Raw genomic sequence first — 24,395 nt, forward strand, 5'->3', positions numbered from 1 at the left:
TATCATTAGTTATATTCAAAAATAAATTATTCTTTGTATTTTTTAATATTCTAATAATTTCTAAAGCAGTTTCCATAGAGATCAAAGCACTAGGTATAATTCATTTATTATTTGTGGAAAATGTGTACATTTCACTATTAAATAAATAGGGTATCCTAGGCCCTATAATCTAACATTTTTTATGGACCCAAAGTCATCAGCGTCTATATTGATGTTTAAAATAATATTTGTTTTTTAATTTAATATTATTCAAATTATTTTTGCCTTTTTTTAAATGTATGTTTACCATAGAAAGATCTTTTTATGAGAATTTTATTTTATAGTTTGTAAACAGAAATATAAACACTTTTTATGTAAACAGCTATTTTAAACATTTTATTACTCTTCAGCAAATATAAATAATATTCTGTTGGACGGAAGAATATAGTACAAAATAATAATCCTATACATATTATTTTTTTATTTTAGACGGCATTATATACTTAACATGATTACTATATAAATATATTTTGGTAATCAAACTTCTATAAGGAGGTTTGGTGTTTTTTTTATCTTGTATGCAAATAAAACTGATGAAATAAGCATTATAAAAAGGGGCCATTTGATGTGTTAAAAGTTAAATATAAAACTTTACAAGGATTCATTTGCCAGAACTGGCTTCCACATATTGGTGCTGCCATGAGAGAATCCTTCAGGCCCCTCGAATGTATCAAGTGTTGGTTTATACTCTGTAAGAGCTGCCAAACTTAATGGCTCCCATGGCTCGCTGACTCTTCCTTTAGCAAGTCTTAATGACGGTGCAGTCAAAGATCGTCTTTTTTGTTTCTCTTTCGGTGGCCTTTTCTCTGTAGTGGATTTTTCACGCAGCATAGACCTCCGTTTACTTAGCAGTATTATCTCATTTTCTTCTGGATTTTCTGGTGGATTATTTTGTTTGGAAGCCCAGAATTGGCCATCACAAGTAGCGTCAGCTTCAGTTAAGAATGATAGTTTTGCGGTTTTCTTTGAGGTGAGGTGTTTACTATTAGTTCTTCCTGGTGTAGGTTCTCTGCTATCATGCAGTTCATCTTCTGCTGGAGTGACCTCCTTGTTTGTTAACCACTTGTGGTAAGCAGGCACATCAACAGCATCTTCCTAGAACAAAGAACACATACCATATATTTATATTGTGATTGGAGCTATTCCTATTCAGAGGATCAAGTCTTGAAGGTGTCCCCTTCTGTGTAACAGTTGAGTTATCTAACTTACATCATTGTAAATTACATTAAAATAAAACCCCTCCTTTAGGACAACATCCCTATTAATGGGACACTATCCTGAAATGAATAGAGGAAAATATATTTAACACTACAGCCAACACCTATTCAGGGGACAACCAGATGTAGTGTCTATAGACACGGCGACCGAGAGGTCAAAGGTTGTTGAGGACATAAAGTGTGTGTGCGGTTTTGTTGTGCTGCGAGCACAAAGTATCGATAATAAATGCACCGTTGTTTGTGTTAAATAGAGTTAACCCGTCTCGTGTTATTACTACATTGTTATGACGACTAAGAAAGTAAGTGTATAGGAACTTACAGAGGTAACTAACTTTACACCATACATTAAAGGGAAACTTCCCTATGAAACAAATAAGAGACAATGTATATTTTAACACTACGGCCAACAACTAGTCAAGGACTGAGTCCAGAGGGGATAATAAGGATACTAATGTACTAGATCAACTGGTGCACCATACAATATATTTTGTGCGGTTCATACCTCATTGGCAATCCATGAAGGGTAGTAACGCATTGGGCCTTCCTCCCCATTGCGATCAGAAAAATCAGGCAGAGGGTTGTTATACGTCAAAATAGCGGTTTTATCTTGGTTGTTGTGAGCTGACCGATACATTAATTCTACATTGTGTCGTAGTTCACGAACTTTATCTCGGTAGCTGCCGTCTTGTAACTTTTCGGTTTCTGGAACCTAAAAAAGAGACAATTACAGTATTTAGAGATTAGAGACTGTACGGTACAGACATGTTGTTTGTTTAATCCCTTCCAGTCTCTGAAGCTTAATATTGTATTTTATCTCTCTACGTAATACTATAAGGATATTTAGGTGAATCATATCATTTGATGTATATTGGCTCATATCTAAATTGTATTCATTCTGCAGACAGAATTCTATCGGTCCCTAACTAAATATCTCTTACCCCATTTCCACTATAGAAGCTTCGTTGAGCAACCATTTCGTTTTTTGTTAAGCATTCTCTGACAAATGCGCCATAGGCATCCTTCAATTCATCTGGTATCTGTGAATCGGCTTTCTGTAACTTTCTGCTTGTGTTATCTCTCAATATCTTCCACAACATTGTTGCACCAGCACGTCCTACATAAAAACAAAACAAGTTTTATACAATAATAATAAATATCTTCTCTATATCAACCACTAATGACCACTCTCAACCAGTTGATTCTCAGTACTGTATTGCCAACATGGCATTCAGGGAATAATTTCGCCAGTGTAGCATAGCAAAAAGCTATACAAAACAACAATATTGTTACACATTTCTAAAATTGTGTAGCAAAAAATACAATACAAAACTATTTTTCTTGACTCAAAAATCAGTTTGATTAGCAATTTTGCTAAACAAAATTACAAAATTTTTCCCTGGGCATTATATGGCCAGTTTATAGTTTACAGCGTCACATGTGTATCACACATGGTGCCTTTTTAACCTTAAAAAAATTGTAATAATACTGTACCTCCTTTTCTCCTTACAGCTGGTGGAATATTGGTCTGTTTTTTCTTCTCTGGTTCAATTCTTGGACGTAGAAAGTAATTTGCTTGACGCTTCCCAAACATCTTCTGAAGCTCGTACTCATGATCTTCCTTCTCTTCAAAATCTTCGTCGTCATCTTCATCCTCCTCCTTAATGGTGCCTTCATCAACATCCATGTGATGGTGATCTTGATGCTTTGTGTCCATTTTCATATGTTCTTGACTTTCAGATTTTGAAAGGTATTGGCCAGAACGTCTCCTTGGATAAGTTATTGCAGAAGAAGATTGATTAGGTATTTCTTGCTTGGGCTGCTCAACCGACTGTTTCTGTTTTTCGTTAGCTGTGAGGAGATGTATTGTATTAGTACAGTGAATGTGGGAATGATCTGGACACAGACGCACACTGGTTTATTTTTTAATAAGATTCTTTTCGTATAGTTTGTTGCATGTGCAACTACCTCATGTACTGTAGTTGTAGTTGTGTGCATTCAATCAGAGGTTTTGTTGGTGTATAGATGCTAATTACCAAAGGCAAGGTGTAGATCATAGGTTGACTCAAAGTGGGATCATGGGAATTACCATTGTCTGATAGGGGTGTTAAATGAATTTATAATTATGTATTTAAGTTGTAGTGCTCTTCTCAAATGTCGGTTTATCTAGGTAAGCTAGCCACAAAATGGAACAGCTAGTAGGCCTGGTTCTATATTGATTTACATACACACATTCTTACCTAAAGACTGGTTGCCCGTATCCATAAGGTTCTGTTGTTTCATAGCTTTTTCTTTTTTTATAGCTTCTCTCAACTGAAAAAAAAAGTTGTAATATAATAATTTAAATAAAGCTAAAATGTATGCAACATAACGCTTATTTACATCTCAACATGTTTGTATTGCACTAACTATAAATTTGCCTTCTATATATTAATTTCAATAATCAGTTTTGTGAAAATGGTTCTGTTCTGAGTATTCATGTTTTACTGAATTAATTTAAAAAAGATATTTAATTGCATAATAAATAAAAACTAAAATGATTTATGAGAATGCAATTGGGTACATCAAAATAAATGTAATTTTTATATATATATATTTTTTTCCGATCATGCAATGTTATATTAAAATGTCTAACAGAACAAATAAAAAGTGTGGTGAAATTGCATAAAATGATATTATATATTATAATATATTCTACTACCGACTTAATATTTACACTCTCTCATATTGATCAATACTGAAGACTACTTCCTAGTAATTACATATTGTAGAATTTATATTGTGCAGCAGAGATATTACTTTTAATATCTTTAACATATAAGATATGGATTGTTTAATAATATTACAGTCAGCGAATGCAGGATTTTGAAATGGGGGAAGGGGAAGGGAAATACAGGGCCTAACAACTGTAGTGTTGAATTTAAATATTTTATCTTTAAGATGTATTTGTTGAAATTTAGGATGTCCAGGGCTAACCCTCTGGGGGGGAGGGGGTATGGGCACGGCGAGAAAATAGAAGGTATTATTAAGGATCATGGAGGGGATAGCAGATTTGGGATATAAAATAAAAATCTGTGATCTTAAATTCCATACATAGATAGTAGCGCCTACAGTGTATTCAATACTCTCGAGATTGAAATACATGGGTTTTTTATATGGTAAAATATGTATGGTTTTTTGTCTATCTTATAAATGTAAGGACAGTTAAATGTAAAGGGGTGAGAGAAACCTTGAATTCAGTATTTAAAACACATTAATATTTTACTTTTGAAAAAAAATTATTTAATAATTGGGTCTACTAATGAGGAAGTTGGTTTTTCTGTGGTTTGTATTATTTTCACAATGGATGCTCAAAAACCACAAGAAAGAAAAGCTATTGTAAAATACATATAAAATGACAACAATTGTGGCTTGCTTGGATCAATAAAGTACAGTATACTTTTTTGATTTCCACATTGTCTGGTTATACTGTATTCATTTCATATAAATATTCAAAAACAATTATAGTATCATTACATGTGATTCACAATTCCAACACAAGAAAATATCATGATCTCCACCAGAGCTACCACAGTTGGTGGTGGTGTTCAAAAATCACCACCAACTTTTACAGTATTAAAAAAACACCAGAGATCCCTACCACAGTTGGTGGTGTTCAAAGATCACCACCAGCTGTGGAGATATTAACACCAGAGATCAGCACATTATGTATACAAAGTGTTTAAAGGTTATATTTAACATCACCATATCATTTTCTGCCTTTTGGCTTTTTTTTTATAGGTTATGCAGTATAATTAACCCAGATCGTGCCAAGAATAAAACATTCAATAACCAGGTTTTCAATTTAAATATTTTATAAAAAATATGAAATGTGCTATCTGATTCCAACTAGTCTTTAGCTCTGTCTACACTATCAAACTAGTTTGACAAAAAAAAGCCAAATATGGTAGTGATAAGGACTATAAACCGTAGGCCCGGTTTGTGGCACAATGCTATATGTAAAAATTCAAAGAACCTTGTACATCTTTTGAGATAAGTGGGGGGTTGCCTCGGTGTACTAGTACATCACAGCCATTGATCTGGGAGACCAGTTGCTAACTGAAGAGGTCGCCCAGGATAATAAATAATAATAAAATAAATAATAATATGCTCAAATATAGTAGTGATATGACAGCATCATGTCCATAATTATATGAACATTACAATTTGTTGTCACTTAAAGTTTGATAGTGCAGACAGAGGTATTCATAATCAATGTATTAAATGCTGCTATGAGAATATAACAATAGGCCTGGGGGTTGTAAACCGTCTTGAACATTTTCCATTCACAATTTGCTTTCATATTCACTTAATCCAATAATCCATGCTAACCACAATCGCCCTCATAGGTGGTTGCCAGGTTAATTTGTTCATGCAATTTTAGGTATTCACAAAGCGAAAGTGCAACCATTTTGAAATTGTTGGACAAAATTCATTTCATTGTTGTACACAATACTAAGTTTTCCGTTTCTCATGGTTTTTATGCACCAACAGCATTAATAAAAATTGTATACTATTCTAAATTATAACACATTCTTGTCATTTCATTCTTTTTATCACATGCCATGTATTATTTTCTCCCATCCTCACAATTGGGGGATGGTTACTGGTATACTATGAGCTATTTGTAACAAAGTGAATGAATGCATTATATTTTTCTGGCCGATCGTCATTTTTTTAACTCATGAAAATATTCTCCCCATTCAACTTTCAAAGTCCCACCCCATCTTGGAAAACAGACAATGTATGGAATGGGTTTTAGGTTAGTTATTATCAATTTCGTTGTATAGTCTCTATACTTATACTGATTTCATATGGTGCTAGAGACTTTCTTTTAATCTATGAACCAATTGAAAACAGTTGAAGTACACAAAACTCATAAATTATTTTATTTCTCAGAGCTGCATGAACATGCTCTACTTTGAGGATAAAACACTTTTGTATCTGTTATTTTCGTGGATAGTTTTCTGTCTTTCCAGTTCATATTTAGTTGTTGGTATCCAGAGCTGAATGCGTGCTCTTCTTCGAAGATAAACAAAATAGTTTATTTCTGCCATCTCTGCTTCTGCTGCTGCCTAGTTGTTGATATCCAGACAATGCACTGATTTTACATGGTGCTAGAAACCAGAAAACAGTCTAACCACCACATGAAACCAGTGGACTGCTTGAACATGACCTATCCTATGTCAAACAGACACTTTGTCAGTGACAAGAGTTCAGTCAGATACAAAAAGAAATGCTACAGCTTTCTACTATCTTGTGAACTATGGTGGTTCAGGGTTTAAAGTCTGCTGTAGGCAGTTTACAGTAGGTCTGACAGTCATTTATGTTTAGGGCCGGCAAGCAGACATACTGTACTTAGGCTAACCATGGTTAGGATGAAGAAGGTTGAAGACCAGGTCAGGTTATACTGCTAAGATACTTTTACTTTAACCTAATAATGATGGATTTGATCACATGACTGAATGTTTCACAGATCGACCAATCGGTTCACTCTCTACCCACCTGTATCTTTCTCTGTTCATCTTCATCCAGGAGCTGTTGGTGTAGCCGGTCATTTGCTTCAATAAGCTCGTGTTGCAGTAACACTTTCTTCTGCAGTAACCGATGCTCCTGGTTTCGTTGCTGGTTCTTGAATTCCTGCCATTGTCTGTATTTCTCTGCATGCTTCTGTTAAAAGAAATAAGAAAATAACTTTATCCAATCAGAATTAAGCATACCATAAAAGCGTTAATTCATAGTCTAATGCTATATCACGCAAAATAGAATTTTTTTTCTTTCAGATTTTGTTGATAAATGTTCCCATTTTTATTTTCCAGACTATTGTTTCTTTTATTGGCTTGTTTCAGCATTTGTTCCTTTCTGTTATAATATCAATTAATTACATACACAGTACAAAAGAAAGTACAATCTATACATTTACTGAAAATAATCATTAGTAGTAATTATTTATGAATATGCATTCTATATATAGAATGGAATACTATTGATATAGCAATGCAGTCAATACACCTACAAAGAATTAAATAAAAAAACATCAGGTTTTATTTGAATAAAGAATTATACATAGTAACCTATATTGCTATATATAATATATTGCAATACAATTAATACTATTTATAGAAGTCACATTTGTCACAAACCTGCTATAACCTAATTTTTATGGACGCAGTGAAATTCAATAATACTAATTATACAGTACACATTTCTACATATTGAATATCACAAACTAGTGTTTATCATTAACGCAGCAGCGCGGCTAGGCTAGCTGGATATGAAGGTACGACCCAATAAATTATGATAGAAATATATACTATGGCACGCTCTGTAATCTATGTATTTAGACGATAGGTAATTATGTAATTACAGTGATAGTAGGCTTTGGTATTTAACGATTCATTTGCAGACGTCAAAACTGATTTACCATAATTATAATTGATCAGTGAAAAGCTATAGATTTATAAAAATTAATCCCACCCACCAATTTGTTAGTTATTTTCATTATGGAAATTATATATTTGGTGGGTACAGTACATATCAATGTACAGTATTATATATTTGCGGTAGTCGCGATACTTTACCACAAGGCACAAGTCCTATGTGACAGATCCAAGTGGCCATACAGTACTGTGAGTACTAATGTGAGACATTTCCCTTCAATACAAATATTTCACTCCCATACAGAATAATAGTAATATAGTAGCAAATATACTTTATGGCATCTATAATTTCAACCCTATTTTTTATTAATTTAGTAATACAGATTATATAATAAAATGTGGACATATTTCAATAACAATTTTGGGGAAGTCACTAATTTTTAATCGTTCACTTCCTGTCTCTTTAAGCAATAAATTTAGCAGAACATATATTTTACAACGGTGAGATGATTTGTGAGGATAGCCTTTATGTCCAAGCTATTTTAATATAGCGATAATACACTATTAACCGTTATTTATTCTCATTTAAGTGCGCTGTTCTTGTTGCGAAAGATTCAATATCAAGGTTATGATCAGTTCACAATTCGCAACCATTCATAACTTTTCTCCATGTTTAACTTGAGAAATTTATGAATAATAGAGTAGGTTTATAAATATATAATGGCATTATACATGAACATTTCACCGAATCATTATGATCATTATAGGTTAAAACCACTCTACATAATAAGTTTATCTGCCAAGAAATGGAAACAGGTTTTAAATTTAAATGCATTACAGTACAAGTGATTGGATAGCATTCTTAAATGGAGATTTGAACCATCACCGTTGGTTAAGTATTTAATATTTCCCATGACCATAGCAAGAAGTTCAAAACAGAGAAAGCAAGAAGTTCAAAACAGAGAAGGCAAGACGTTTCAAATATAATTTTTAATACATACTAATACAAACTGTTCCAGTGGATAAGGGGAGAGGGGGTAGGACTTGCAACTGCCTAATGCTGGATGCTGTGGGTCCAGTACTGGCTTTATTTTGGCAACACATTAAAATGTATTTAAAATACAGCCTATAACCCAATATATAAAGTGATTAAAATAGATAAAAGTTGTACTTCAAATAAAAGTGGTATTCAAATTTTTTTTCTACTATTACTGTAAAAAATCGACTCGCGGTATATAATAAAAATAAAGACAGAAATTCAACATATAAACTCCACCCTTAAATCTAACATTATATTTTACCATTCAGATAAGATAATTGCCAAACAATGTAGAATGTAGAATTGATAGTAATTCATAAGCGCGGCGATGCTTGTGGTAGTTGTTCGGCTTGGCGTCACTATTCAATCAATACATCTGTAACGTAGTAGGCTACAAAATATTGACCTGCTCCGACAAACAATAGCTGAATATGCATACAACCCCTCATGCATCTAACGCGCATACAAAATCAACCATAAATATCGTATTCTATCAAGCTACTACCGATTGTGTTGGCCTAATTTAAATATGAGATTTTAATATTTAATTTTAGGGCATTGATCACAGCAGCCTATACAATGGCCTTGCTCTAATCAATACCAATTTTATTTCATTCAATGGCACGGTAGATGGGATAACTATTCAGTAAGCATGCAGTACAAAAGCTCTATTCATGCAATTCTATGCTTAACAAATTTGAACATCGTCATTATGTAGATTTCGATTTTAAATACACAGAAAATGCCATACAAGTATTTCATAATTACCTAATGAATATAAACTACTAAACAATCATAAACAAAGTAAAATATGTTGGTAATTTTATACTACATTTTAGCTTTAAAAATCCTTTCATTATTAACTATTAAATTTAACTACTGAATTTACTATTACGCATTTAAACATGGAGACTAAAATTAACTCAGTGCCATACCAACACAAATTGAGTGTTGCAATAGTCTTTAGGGGGAACAATCTCCTGTGCAGGGCAAGGCCTCTGTCCAAGCCTTACCAATCATAGGCCCTAACTAATTTCTTGTATTTTAAATGTGTTTAATTAATAATAAAAAAAAGAATTTTAAACCTCAAGACCAGGTTTTGGAAAGATACAAGCCTAAAGTCTAAAATCCAATTCAAACCAATTCTCTTTCTCTTAATAGGCGTGACAAATAGCTACACAACCCAGAATAGTTATATTTTTATCCTAAATATGCTGGTGTGTGGACCTATATCTTCATTTCTACACAACAAGATAAACGAGTCATACAACGATAACTTAAAATGTCTGTACATCAAGCAATTAACCTTCCCATGATTCCTCACATTCATCTACATAATTACATTAACAAGTCTAGCATACAGTGCTACCTAGTAATAAATTGAAACATTATGTAAATAGTTAATACCAACCTTTGACGAAACTACTAATTATTTAAAACAATATTAAAAACTCTGCCCGACCACTGAGTGGAACACTTCAAAGTTTACATATTTTTCACTTCAAAAAGTTTTTAAGTGTGGAACTATAAAGCTTAAGTGTACAATTAAATTTTAAACTTGCATTTAGATATTGTGTGTAAAGTCAGACTAGACTATCCTATGACTAGGCTTATGATTTTAATGTTTTATCAAGTCCAAAGTGCAAAGATAGCCTACCACAGTGATCAGTGAACTTTTTGTAAAAGGTCAATGAAGTTAATTCATAAAAGGCTGTGATCCAATCTTTATACTACAAAAATAACTGACAAATCAAATGTAGATATTTAGTCACACTTAATTTGGCTTCATGATGTTTAAAAAAGTTTAAACTTCCATATACAGTAAAAATTATGTAAATATTACTAATTACTACATTAACCAGACTCAGATAATGAACTAGTAGAAGATATTGTGAAAAGATATTTAGATAAAGATGTTTGCCGCCAAAATTTAATTTGAAAAATATTATATAGTATAGTATATATAAAAATAGTATGAGGTCTATGAAACTGTCAGTAAGTCATAAAGTTACTGTATATACTGTATATAATGTATGTATATATTTATAATTTGACAATGATGAGAGCTGTAGTATAACATAGAGGCAAACTAACTGTAGTTTGGAGCCGAAAAATGTTGTAAATGCACAAGTATATGATGGGGTAAAAATCATCAATACGGTATATAATATATATCAAAAATTTGATTGACAATAATGAGAGCTAAGTACAGATAAGATATTTATAGAATATAAATTATAATAATAAGAAAATATATTTTGTCATCTTGTGATTGTAAACGTACAGTTGTATTAAACAAAATCTTCTAGTCTTTACAGACACACTCTACAACTAATAATCCACAATTATTATTACTGTGAATTACTGTGAACACAAAAGATCAATACCAATCTACTGAGAACCTAATGAATAGTATTATTTTATGAATATATTTCCATTTCCATAAAAATTATTTAAATTTCAATATAGCTATTAAAATCTCAACATATGAATCATGTATTAATGTATGATATTATTTGATGGTATTTAACTAAATACTTGGCCTAAAAAAAGAATATGCCATCAGCCTATGGGTTGAGATATATTCTTGTTTATGCGTAATGCCCTATTCAATGTGGAACAGTGAGAGAACATATTTCTGTAAGTGTTAACAGGGATAAACCTTGGTGGAATACGACAACCACATTGCAAGCTCGCATTACAGTATTACTTGTTTTTAAATAAGGTACGAAAATTGCAAAGACAAGGGCGTATATTCCGCTATAAAATAACCCCTAAATGCATGTTGTAAAATGTTCCATCATATCACATTCTACAGTAGGTTATTAATAGGGAGCCAAGATAGAGAACCAACCTAGGTCAGGTCAATTGATGTGTCGTCGTTCATCATCTGAGGAGCGAGGAAACAAGTCCAAATAATTCGCATACACACAATGAACTAATAACATGACATAGTGTGGTCGTCTGCCTTTGCAAAAATCAAAAGCTCTCTACTTGAGATAAAGATGGTCACAATTCACCCAAAATTTTGAGAAAATTGAATTGCTTTTTTTACCAAATGTAGTAAAGATATATTAAAGATAGAAATCAAAGAAAATGCTACTATGTTTTGACATGATGTACTGTATCATGCGTAAAAGTTTCAATCTATTTTGCTCTTTCAAAGCATTTGGTCACAAACTTTTTTAGAAGTCATATATTATGATTCTAATACTCTTACAAATAAATTAAAATAAATTACAGTACACTTCTCATCAACTAAAATGTAAGAGACATCAAAATTGGTTTCTATGTACCTAATTATTAACGCATTCGTTGCATAGCAACTAAGGATTCCTATAAGTTAATACAACAAAAAGAAAATAATTGAAATTAAAGGTTTCATATAGACATATTTTTTTTATTCAAACGTTTTATTACAAGACATCGGCATAACATCTAAAAGGAAATCTCCTACCTGTATCTAAGTGAATACCACTTTTGGAAATCCTTATATTTATTGACTTCAATTAAATTAAGGGAAATATCTCACCTACTGTAAGTCTAGTGAATACAGACTAGGAGTCCCTACCCGTACCCATTTTTTAATCTGCTCAATATTATACACACTCTAGTTATATACAGTACTTACATACTTACATTTTGATGAACAAATTGATAAGCTTTGCTGAAAATTGCTATTCCTAGTTGTTAACACTACAGCATAGTAAATACAACTGAAGACCAAAAGGTGTAAAAATTCAATTGATTTTTTCCTATAGCCACTCCCAGAGAGATGCTTCAGCGGACCTGAATGGCCACAATACAAGTGTTAAATTCAAAACCCAGTGTGAATCACACAGTATTGTTTAGAGTACACAAAACATCTATAGGCCTTCCACAATACAAAGCTACCACGGCTTTACAACTGAGAGTCGTCAGTAAATAAAATACATTAAAAGTATGAATACAAGTTGGTGATAAAGGAAGCCCCATTGAACGATACAAGCTTGTTGGCTGGATCAATAAACGGGTTTTCAAAGTCACGCCCATTGTAGTACAAGAATAGACTTTATTTTATGGTTAATTTCATAGCATTGCTAAGTAAAATCAACATCCTTAGTTTAACATAATGAGAAAATTATGAACACGATAATCAATAAACAAGAACGCATTTCTATTTCCTACAACAAAAGACTTTTTTAAAAAAATAATTTACAATTTTAGGAAAAGAAAATTATATATATCTTCCATAAATTAGCACTTAATTCTTATTTAATATTAAGTAATTTGTGAGTGTAATTATTCACTGAGATCTTAATTGGAAAAAAAAATTCAAACAAAATTGTATTGTGTAAATATATAGGACCATATATTAACATTTAATTTAATCTCTTTTTTTTAAATTTTAGTGGAGTGTGATTATTTACTATCTCAATAGAAAATAATTGCGAATAAAATTAATTTTAAATTACACATTAAATATTTAATTAGACTATTAAAGTACCAATCATAATTATTTATTCATTATAGATTTTACATAATTATTAGTATAATTATCTCTCTATCATTTAAACAGTTTATTATATATGAAACAAAAAACTTACACAAATCTGAAGGTCAATATAGTACAAATGCATACTTTTAGATCCTGTTTTGGGGACAACTTTTTATCAAGCTGACATAGAACAGGAAATATCACTTGAGGGAGTGGTTCACGGATGATACCATTATCCGATAGGGGTGTCCTCAACATGTATCTATTGTCGTTGTTGTAGGTGGGCTAGGCATGATATATTTGTTTTTGTTTTTTTTAATTATACATATAAAACATGACTTTTCTCGGTAGAACTGTGTACTTTAAATCAAGCTTGCATTTTTGTGTCATTAATAGTAAAGAAATATAAAGGAATACAAAGCAATCTGGGCAAAAACAGCTGCGTTTTTACCTTACGTACTCCGGGTATTCGTTAAATAATTCCAATAGTAATTATATTAAGAGGTCACCAGCATACTACTACTACTGTACTATGAGAGTATAACGTGGCAAAGGCATTCGAAATCTTGTTTTCTTAAAAAATCAATGTTCTGAACACTTTGCAATCTGGCTGCTTGATTCAACTATGCTATTAGTATTATTTTGCCGCTTTCGTTTTATAATTTCAATTTAGCTGTCAAAAGGGAAGAGCGAGTGCGTGCCCCTATCGCCCACTGGATCCGCCCCCTGTTCTTAATATTCTGATATCTTTCTCATCCACGATATATTTTTTAATACAGTAATTTAAAGGCTAATCTACAATCATCAAACTCGACAACAAGCTTATGATCTACTTGACCTAAATATAGAAAATGTCCATTTAATTTTGAACTTACTGTAGTTAAATGAAAAATTTTTTTGTAACATTGATATTATTTTTTCAGTATTTTGCCTTTGGATTGATATTATTATTCAAATAATTACAAACAACTCCTAATCATGGGACATAAGGTATTAAATGGAAATTTGATTGGGTATCAAAGATGAACAACTCCTAATTATGGGACAAGCCTATTAAAGGAGAACTTTGTTGGGTGCCGAAGATGTAGAAAGTGTGTTATTGATATAATATCATTTTTACAGTAATTATTTAATAATTTTTTTACAAATACTATTTAATAAGTGTTGATGACAATAAAAATTTAAAAAATATTCCATGTTTTTGGAAACGTCAGTAAAACCTGTCACATAACCTGTGTGAGTTTTCTCACAGCACCAGGTTGTGGTTCTAACCATCCTTTTTACAATCTTTCCGCCTGAACGACTCTTTTCAAATATCTGTACACAGCTTGTTGCGCCAATAAAAACATACATTTCACAAACACAATACAACCAAGATGGCCGACACAATTGGGCATATAATACGGCATATCATGAAGGATTGACAAACAACAACCTGTGTATAACTCCAATTCATTAACACAATTTTCTAAAACCTATAAAGCCATGACAATCTTCTTGCCGGTTATATAGTCTATTATAATCTCTATCAAATTATTATCTAGTTATATCTATAATGTACATTTTTAAAGTAATATTTTAGCACTCATTAAATTATTATATTTTTTGAAAAAATGTTATTGAAAAAAAACCTACCAGGAATGTCTTTGCAAATATCAAATCAAAATGAAAACTAAAACAAAAATCTTGAACCGTCTCCAAAAGATGAACAAATGTTGTTATAGTACGCAATAAACATCTGTATATAGGTAGCTTAAGCTTATTTACTCAATGTAATTTGCTGGTAAAGTTAAGCTTCTTGTAGTTGGCTAGCCCGATACGCCCTCACTGAAAGAGGATGTGCAAAGTAATGCAGCGTTTCTAAAACGGTACAATATGTAGCATTGCAGATGAATAGAACAAGTCATATGGAAAATACTAATACACCACCAGCAAAGCTTTCACTCCAGCGAGTTCCTCTTGCTTCGGAGAATCTATTCAGAGTTGCTCAACCAATGAAATCTTGCTTTATTAAAAAAAAGCCAGAAGGATCTATCAGTAGACATTCCTCATAAAAACCCATGGAGTATGTAAAAACCATAAGCCTATACCGTACTACCAAGGCATACTGTGAGCTGAAGGTTTCCAAGTGGTTTAGTACAAGCATGCAAAATATTGTGCAAAATAAGGTAGTTTAAGTCATTACACTTCAAAACTTGAGTATAAGTCCATTTCCAACTTTATCCATAAAGGGACATTTAAAAAAAAAATGTTTTCATTCATTTATAACACAAAACAAAATCATAGAAACTGATTTGTTTTCCTTCAAAGCCGTTGATGATCTAGAATTTGAAGACCGCATTTCTTACTTGCAATATGAAACACTGCAAGAATGGTATATTTTTGGAACTGATCACAATAACTTTTATTTTAGCACAATACTTATAATAGGTAGGCATTACATAGGAATAGATTAGCACCTCTTACAACGCTGGCATGCTGGCTACGAAAGCTCAAGGTACAAGACTTGTATGCTAAGTATGATACGAAAAAAAATGCGTCAAAAATTTTCAACTCAAACCAATAAAATTTTAAATGGCTGCATACACAAATTTCAACGCGTAAGTTAGTCCAATTCTGAACACACGTTATTTTAACGCACACAAGAAAAAAATGCGTCAACAATTTTCAACTCAAACCAATAAAATTTTTAATGGCTGCATACACAAATTTCAACGCGTAAGTTAGTCCAATTCTGAACACACGTTATTTTAACGCACATTATAATATTATATGTGAACATACACATAATTCTGATGTGTGTTTATCAGATCAACTTTGTCACATGACCTTGTTACTAGACTACGCAAATAGTAAAAAGAAAAACTTCACGTTTCTGTTTACAAAAGAAACCATAATCAAACATACTGTGAGCTTGTTTCATTGTTTGTTTATGATAATTAAACTATACAACATTCAAAAGAGGATTACCATAGGTAACAGAAGAATATGTAAATTGCAATTAATATTTCCTATAGTACACATGAAGAAACTGATAACAGGGCGGAACGATACACGCATGTCTTGAAACCCTATCAAACTTGAAATTTTCTAGTTACGATTTTTCTAATGCCTCAGTAGATGAACATTTTCAAACTAGCTAATGTTTTCTGCCTCGGTTGTCATATTTTTCAAAAGGCCTCTGGTTTAGTATTCTAAAACCTGTTTTCCTGTCAACGTTATTCGCCGCTATCGTTTGAAAACGATCAAGTTGAAATGATAACGTTGCAAGTACCTTTTCCTGTAAATCGTTAACATTTCAATGTTTACGTAGAAGATCGCCGATTATTGTTAACGATAACATCAAATAAGGTCGACAGGAAAACAGGCTTAAACACTGGATATTTGCATTGGGGTTGCTTATGCTCTGGGGCCGCATATCCTCTGAGGAACTTGGGTTTAGCTGTTGAACGTCCACAGAAAAGACTCTACAAATATTGTACAGCTATATTGAGACATTAACTTCTGAATATACAAGATGCAATTTTCCAATTGGCTTGTAAGGAAGCTAGTACAACATATTTTGCCAATATCCAGTAGCAATCGGCAAGTGGAAGTAAGATTGTTATACACACTTGAGCAATCACACACAGGCGGTTCTTCATAACCAGCAAAGCGAACATAATTTGAGAATTTTAATATTTCAACAAGGATGTTCATGTGAATTGAAAGTATGTTAATGATGTAATAGTAATGATGATTAAAATATGTATCAAGTTTTAATAAGGTTGAATAGTACAGTATTAGTCAATGAATTTTCCTAACACAGTGTAATGAATGCATCAGTGTTTTTGCATTGGGATGCTCCCACCTGAGGGAAGAGTTCATGGAATGCACCATTATCCGATAGGGGTGTTTAATAAAATTATATATTCGATTTATAGTCCTCTTCTCAGAGAGAATTTAGGCCAATGTCGGTTTATCCAGGTAAGCTAGGCACGAATTAGACTCTTTTCCTGAATCCTCTTTCATCATTTCCTCTCATCATTATGCTTTTCTTTTGTCAATGTATCGATCCTGCATTCAGGCAATTTTATCTCGCATAAACAATTTAATTATATTCTTGATATAGCATTCCTATATAAACTGTAGGAGACCTACATATTCAAGTACGATAAATATGTAATTTAATGTAAGTCACCAGCGATAGGTGTGAAATGTAGTTAGGGTTTTAGGATATAGAGATCAATCACCTAGAATCAGCATTCAGTAGGAACATACCAACAATGCACCAAACTTGTAAATTATAATAATTACAATCCCATAATTTTCTACTTTCGATGCAGTCTAATGATTTTATTTGTTAAATTTGACGAGACACAAATTAAATTTGTCTATATATAATTTAGTTACACATACATTATATATAAATTTTAACAGCGCATACCAAAGCCCCATTCTGTTTTGTTTTTTCAAAGTACATCTTTTTAAAATTGAAATTGCTGTACTTTTAATTATTTATGCAGATGATTATTATGTTTCTTTTATCTTTATTTATTACTTATTTAAATTATGAAAAAAATAAATTAATCACCAACCTGCTTTGATCCGCTTTCTCCTTCTGTTTCAGTCAACTTTCCATTCCTACTGTAGCTCTGATGAGATCTAAAAGATGAGAGAACATGATTTAAAAGAAATCTTAAACTAACATTTACTGAAAAGATATTTTTATTTGAAGCTCTATCGTATCAGAGAGCTTTACTGAAGATCAGCTTTAAAGCCTTGTTCTCACTGGACTTAAAACATGGTCAATTCAATCAGTAGTAACTTTACTTTAAAAGCCAACGGTACTTTGACCATTGTTCTCACTAGTATCATTCACACGGTTAGTTTTACCAATTTGTTTTACCAAGATTTAACAGCAGTATTTTACCGAAACCAAGGTAAGTTCTACCATGGAAAAATAAGGTGGACGAAATGGTTATACCTGTACTACGCAGACAAGGTTTGTAACATTAACTGTTCAGCTTGGTTAACTTAACCCTAAGGGAACTGTAGCCATACGGATTGGACGGTAAATTTAGTGGGTAACTTGCTTAACTTGACTAAATTAGGTCCAGTTTGAATCAATTTTAAGAAATTTAATTTTTTTGTCATATCTGTTCTAAATTTCTTATAATTCTTATTGTTCAGGCCAACAGAGTTTTCCTTTGCTTAAATTAAATGAATAAAATACATATTTAATATGATTTCCAAAATGTTTGTGAACTTGACTAAATTGTGGTACGTACTGACAAATAAAATATTTATGCAAATACACTAAGTAATAAAGCGATAGTAAATTATTAATTTAAAGTTTATCAGACCTTATAATAAAATGTTTATTATTTGTTTATTGAGGTTGAAATAAATAAGAATATATATTTATATAGTTAGTATCGATAGTTGCTAATACAACGTTGTCCTGTTTGAAATTTTTTACTCAATACACTTGCTTCATTAAGTTGTTTTTGTTTGCCGATCTTAACCAAGTAGTCGCAAATTGCTTGCATGAGTCGTGAATAAAGAGCGTTTAAGGAACTGTTATTGATGCCATTCTTGCACAATATTTGCGTTTTCAACTTGAAGAAGCCGCAACAAAGACAAAATTTAAGGCATGGACGATATCACATCGCATATGTTTTTCCCACACTCGGTTTTAAATTATTCATGGAACTGCAGAAAACAATTTATTCTAATTTTTTTGCAGATGGTTCTGTGCCAAATGGTTTAATGCTATTGGCTGAATTAAGTTTCAAAGTTGTTGTTGTTAAGCATTGTTGACAACTTTCTTGAACATTTGTACATTTTTCCAATTAAATGACCGTTGTTGATAGTCAACTTCAGTGGGAAATGGGAGAAAGTTTGGATGTTTTAGGGAGGTGGGGAGGCATAAGGTCGATTGATGTTTTGTAAAATATTACTTTAGAAAAAAGAGATTTTTTATGAAAGTTTTAGATTCCAGGATCTGAAATGTACAGTTACTTATTAAACCTCCTATTACTAGTTAAAATGTACAATAATTATTTCATCAGATAACAAATTGTTATATTACATTCACAGAATTATTATTTAAAATTGATCATTATTAAAATTTTAACCAAGGCTACAACTCATAACTTATTCAGTTTTATGTAAAAATTTAATTAATTTATTCTAATCACTTTTGTCCTTACTGTTACTACAAGGCAATATTCTATGTTACATTTTCTTAACTATCCAGGTAGGCTAGGCACAAAATAGACTTAAGGATATTTTTATACTTTATTTTTTTAAATTATAAGAAAATGAGTAAATATCAAGTGGGAACCAAGATCAAAAGGTTTTCCAATCATTCTAAAAAAAAGGTTGGTAATTGTACGTTATACTATGGAATCTGTGGTTTGTTAAATCCGCCTCAGTGGCGTACTGGCTATGAGCGCTCACTATCTAAACCCAGGGGCTCTGGAGCTTATGGGGGCCCTAGAGCTTATGTGGGGCCCTGGAGCTTATGGCCGACCCTGAGCAGTATCCAGAGGAAAACACAGGCATTAAAATATGTTGAAAAAAGCTGAAAATGCCCAAGGCCTCCAGCGTTGGAGGGCCACTGATCCACCCCTAGCCTCTGGGGAATATCACATTAAAAAGGCCAGTTGTATTAAAAATAAGTGTGTGTGTGTGTATTAGGCATTCTTTCCACTTGAGAAGGAAGTTTGCACACATTTATGATATTCTGGAGTGTACTCTGCCAGCAGATTCCATAAGTAAACATTAGTTAGTGTTATGCAAATTCTCAACCAATTTACTATACAACTGAAATTTGTTAAGAGTAATCAGAACTTTGGTCGTCATATTTGTATATGATACAGTACTCGTTAAAATCCTCTATCATGTCTAGCTTATATTTTTTTTTATTTTTGAATTTGAAATAAAAGGTAATTGATACATTTTTAAGAGATTTAATTTTTGAATGGTAGAAAGTGAATCAAATTCACCAATTACTGGTAGTTCAAATATTTATTTAAGAAATATTTTTTATCAAATTACAAAAAATACAGAAAGGTTCACTAATGTGCAGCTTCTACCAACATAGTATGTACTGCCTTGAAAGAGTTGAAGATCCACAAGATTATGAAATATTCAGGAATTCAGCATTCATTGTAAAAATTACAGCTGAACATATAATAACCTAATGTTCTATCTGTAGCGTAGTATTTTCTAAACTTAGAGGGGCGCGCCCGAGCACCTTGCATCTGCCCCTGCAGTATGACCACATGTAAATTTTGATTTGGTAAAATGCTTAAGTTTCAAAACTGTTTTGAACTATGGATTTATATCCGAAGATATGATTGAAACATTCATACTAAAAAATGAGATTAGTTAATTAGTCAGGAATGGTTGTAAGTTACGGTTTATACAAAATGTATATTTTTACTAAATATCTTTCTGTACAACTAGTTATACATACCTATTAGTACCGTTCTTACTTCATACCAACTAACGTTTATGAAACTTGTATCTAAAAATCTTCTTTTATTGTGGTTGAAAAATCGTTGTAAAATAGTGTAGTTTGCCGCCATTTTTACCCTTTACAATACACCTGCATGCCCCCAAGTAGACTGTCTATATTTGTTCTTACGGTTCATTACCTGTGATTGACACTTGATAAGCCACACCCCTATTCATTACTATTCAAGTTCATGTGTGCATACAAAATGTAAGCCTCTAAAGGTTTAAATTTTTAAGTATTACACAAATGAAGGTCAAAGTTTAAGTACATAAATCCTAGTATTATACTTTCTAATAGTGAAGAAGTTAGAACAAAATAAGAACAGGAAAATGATACACAACAATTAATCATGATAAATGAAACATTGTTCAAAACATACATACTGAGAAAGTTAAATTACTTTACTGCAGAGGTTGTTTACTGCAGTATAGTTACCTACTGCAGTAGTTACTTATGCTTGGTTCCTACTAGAGATGCAACAAAATGACGTAATGCAACGTTAGGGGTTATTCGACTGTTGCTTGTCATTGTTTGGGTCTACGTCCTTGCGTTACGTCCTAGTGGGAACCAAGCTTTACTGCGGGTGAGAGACTTACTTAAGTAAGTAGTAAGTTGAGTACCTGCCCCTATTTGGTTAATATAGGTGATTTTAATTATAGAATTCAGGAATTAAATTGTAATATCTCATAGTATATTAACATTTTATATTAGAAAAGCATGTTAGGTCAAGTTAAAATGCAAATTTATGCAAATTATTATACAATACAAACCAACCTCTTTAAATTTAATTATTTCAATGATTACTAAACCGTATGATTTATTCATCATAATTTTCTAAGACTGTATATTATTAAATAATATGGCAATCCACGCAAATCTACATTATAATAGATTGGCCTTGATAAAATATACTACTACTAGATGCTTCGTTTAGCCTACAAAGATGCTTGGGCCTACACAGCAGAATCCAATAGCATCATGATGGACTTGTTTGATCAGTTCAATATTAATCAATACACATTGATTGGAATAAATAAAGATGTATTATACGAACAATGTATGGTGATTATTATACCATGGTAAAACATATCTAATAAATTGTCAGAAACAACAAGAGATACAATAATGGACTGGTAATAATCAATATTTAAAAAAATATAGGCCTAAATAAAGCATCTATGCTAAGTAGTGTCGATGTACTTTTCTAGTACGTTGTAAACACAACTTTAGCACCTACCTTCTCATCTCGGCTTTGACTTCCGCATATATGTTACAGAAGGCGGCGCTCGAACGCACTTTTAATTCGACTTAAATAAATGATCTCCCGAATACATACATTGCTTCCTTGAATTTTATGATTTTTCGCTGTCGGTTTTTATGTGCAATGCAGTCCAACATAAACTTTATAGCACCAGTGGTCAATCAGTCAAGTCCTTAGTAATGATTTGTTAGTCACGTGATAAGAGCTATGGAAACCAGTTATGTTGAGGGCTAACGTGTGAAATGCGGACAGGTAAAGGCGGGAGAGATCAAACAATGCGTTAAATACCTGACCAAAGAGGGTGCTCTAAGGCCTTGCAATCGCTGAATCAAGATTATTATCGCAATATTTAATAAAATAATAAAGATCATTTAGCAATATATTAAATCCTTTATGCTGTGACTGTTTAGACTCTCCTTTTCGTAAAAGGTACATTGTCCCCTTAGGCCTATAAATTATATTCATTAAAGCAGAAGTTAGCTTGGGTGAAAAGAGACTTTTTTTTGTCTTGTGTGGGTTCGTCCCACTTTTATTATGCTATGTTATAAGTATAACAATAAATGTTTATACATGTTGTGTGTATATTTAAATATTATTTTTAAACATATTGTTATATGATACATTGTTAAAAGCAGGTACCATAAATTGATATAGCATACATTGTATATGAATGATTTCGATGTTAAAATCCACATTTTCCTTCATTTACATTTAAAAAAAATAAAATTAATTAAAATATATAAATGACAATAAAAAGATGATAAAAATTCATTAAAAACGTAGTTATGACAGTAGTCATTATTCTATTCTGTTCGTTCGTGTAGAGAGAAAATTCATGCTTGTGCTTTTTTACATAATATTTACCAACTTTTCCGAGAGGAGATTACTAATTTGGGTTCCCTGCTGTATATAAACTCCCATTTCTTGTCTTCCACTGTCACTCCCCAAACCAAGTTCTTTGGGTTAGAATCATCGAGTCATATCAATATTAATAACTCCATTCTTCTTTGCATGCGTTGGTGGTCGCATATAGGCTACTGAAAGATAGTCTATACAAGTGTTTTGTATATCTCCCTGGATACCAAGTTATTGCTTACTAGAAAATCAATTCCACATAATATATTAAATACAGGAACGTTATTGAATCTCATCTCAGATGGTAAATCGTTATATAAAGTAAATTATAGAATATTTGGGTTATTATTATTAATGTTTTTATAAATTATTTTTTAAAAACTTTGAAAAAGAAACTTCTGAACGATTTTGAGACAGATCCATTTTTTGGTCATAGGCCCACAGATGTCTGTCTTTGAAGATCCATTCTTGGCAAATGATAAGATAATATAAAATACAAAGAGATTCACTTCACTGTTCAAGCTTAGTATTTTTGGAAGGGTGCAGATGAGGGTCAGAATCAAATGTGCCAAAACAAATATAGGTCTGCAAAATATTATTAGACGTATATGTGTACGTTCTGTATAGTCTTACAGTCGAATATTGTCTGTCGGAATTTCTGTCGGAATTTCTGTCGGAATTTCAGGTTCAACCGGCACCTTCAGTTCTCTTTTAAATCTAAATTATTCACATTTTGGTTCCGAATTTTCAATATAATTGCAATCCTCGCCGTAGCTTATTCTCAGGATGGAGGAATTTCCTCCATGTTCTGAGTCAATAAAACCAACTAGATATTTTACAATAAACAGTTTAACGCACGATGTAATGATTCTAAAGCTCTGTCTACACTATCTAACTTTACTTGTGATAAAAAAAAAAGTGCTGTGCCGATATAATTAGGATTATGATGATGTCATATCACTACTATTTGAGAATATCACTACCACATTTGGGTACATGACGCTTTTTTTGTCAAACTAGTTTGATAGTGTAGACAGAGCTTTAAAATAAGATTAAACCAATATAATAATAACAAATATAAACGGAACACGGTTTATGACGCCCTGAGGGAAAATATACCAGTATACTGGTGGATATTTAAAATTGATCATCACCAATTTTACAATCGTTTTATAATGTCGTGTTATTAATTTTAGTCATGCGAACGGATTAAAATCAACTCAGTGTAGGCCTATTATTTTATCGACGTCCTTTAAAAATAATTGAAATCATTTTCTTCTTGAACAAAATATGGAAACAGAAAGCTCATAAAATGCTGATTGCGGATTAAGTGTTGATTCATGTTTTGTTGAGCTTTAATAGAACATTAAATCTCTTTGGCTTTTCTTCTTTTTCCATTTTTCTGTAGGCCTACTTTAGCTCAGTGTAGTCTATAGTTTACCATTTATTATTGGCGCTTTTCATCAATTGATGAAATCAGTTCTCTTTCTTTTATGATATAAACAAAAGAGGAGGCAAATCTAAGAAAGCCACTGCTTAGCCTTTTCAGTATTGTGCTTAAAATAAGGGAAAAAAATAAATATT

General features: G+C 32.0%; 1 protein-coding gene across 2 annotated transcripts; it reads right to left on the bottom strand.

Moving 5' to 3' along the window:
- Window positions 1-401: 401 nt before the first annotated feature.
- LOC140058471 (uncharacterized) lies at window positions 402-22,179 on the bottom strand. Of its 2 annotated transcripts, none has more exons than XM_072104092.1 (8): window positions 21,933-22,179; window positions 17,766-17,832; window positions 6,798-6,959; window positions 3,494-3,566; window positions 2,748-3,104; window positions 2,195-2,370; window positions 1,759-1,965; window positions 402-1,134 (listed from the first exon to the last, which is right to left on the bottom strand). In XM_072104092.1, exons 1-8 carry the CDS (start codon window positions 21,938-21,940, stop codon window positions 631-633), a joined length of 1,554 nt encoding a protein of 517 aa, XP_071960193.1. In that variant the 5' UTR covers window positions 21,941-22,179; the 3' UTR covers window positions 402-630. The 2 variants fall into 2 exon arrangements, with proteins under 2 accessions (XP_071960193.1, XP_071960191.1); XM_072104090.1 differs by having other exon boundaries at window positions 6,798-6,962.
- Window positions 22,180-24,395: the final 2,216 nt, after the last annotated feature.

The sequence above is a fragment of the Antedon mediterranea genome, chromosome 9 (genome assembly GCF_964355755.1).
Source record: "Antedon mediterranea chromosome 9, ecAntMedi1.1, whole genome shotgun sequence".
NCBI classification, from domain to species: Eukaryota; Metazoa; Echinodermata; class Crinoidea; order Comatulida; family Antedonidae; genus Antedon; species Antedon mediterranea.

What these genes read in the sequence shown, in the direction of transcription:
- LOC140058471 (XM_072104090.1), bottom strand. An exon ending in GAGAAAGCGGATCAAAGCAG is followed by an intron (nt 6,963 to 17,765) that starts GTTGGTGATTAA and finishes TTCTTTTAACAG; the next exon opens with AAGCATGCAGAGAAATACAG. An exon ending in CTTCATGGATTGCCAATGAG is followed by an intron (nt 1,135 to 1,758) that starts GTATGAACCGCA and finishes TCTTTGTTCTAG; the next exon opens with GAAGATGCTGTTGATGTGCC.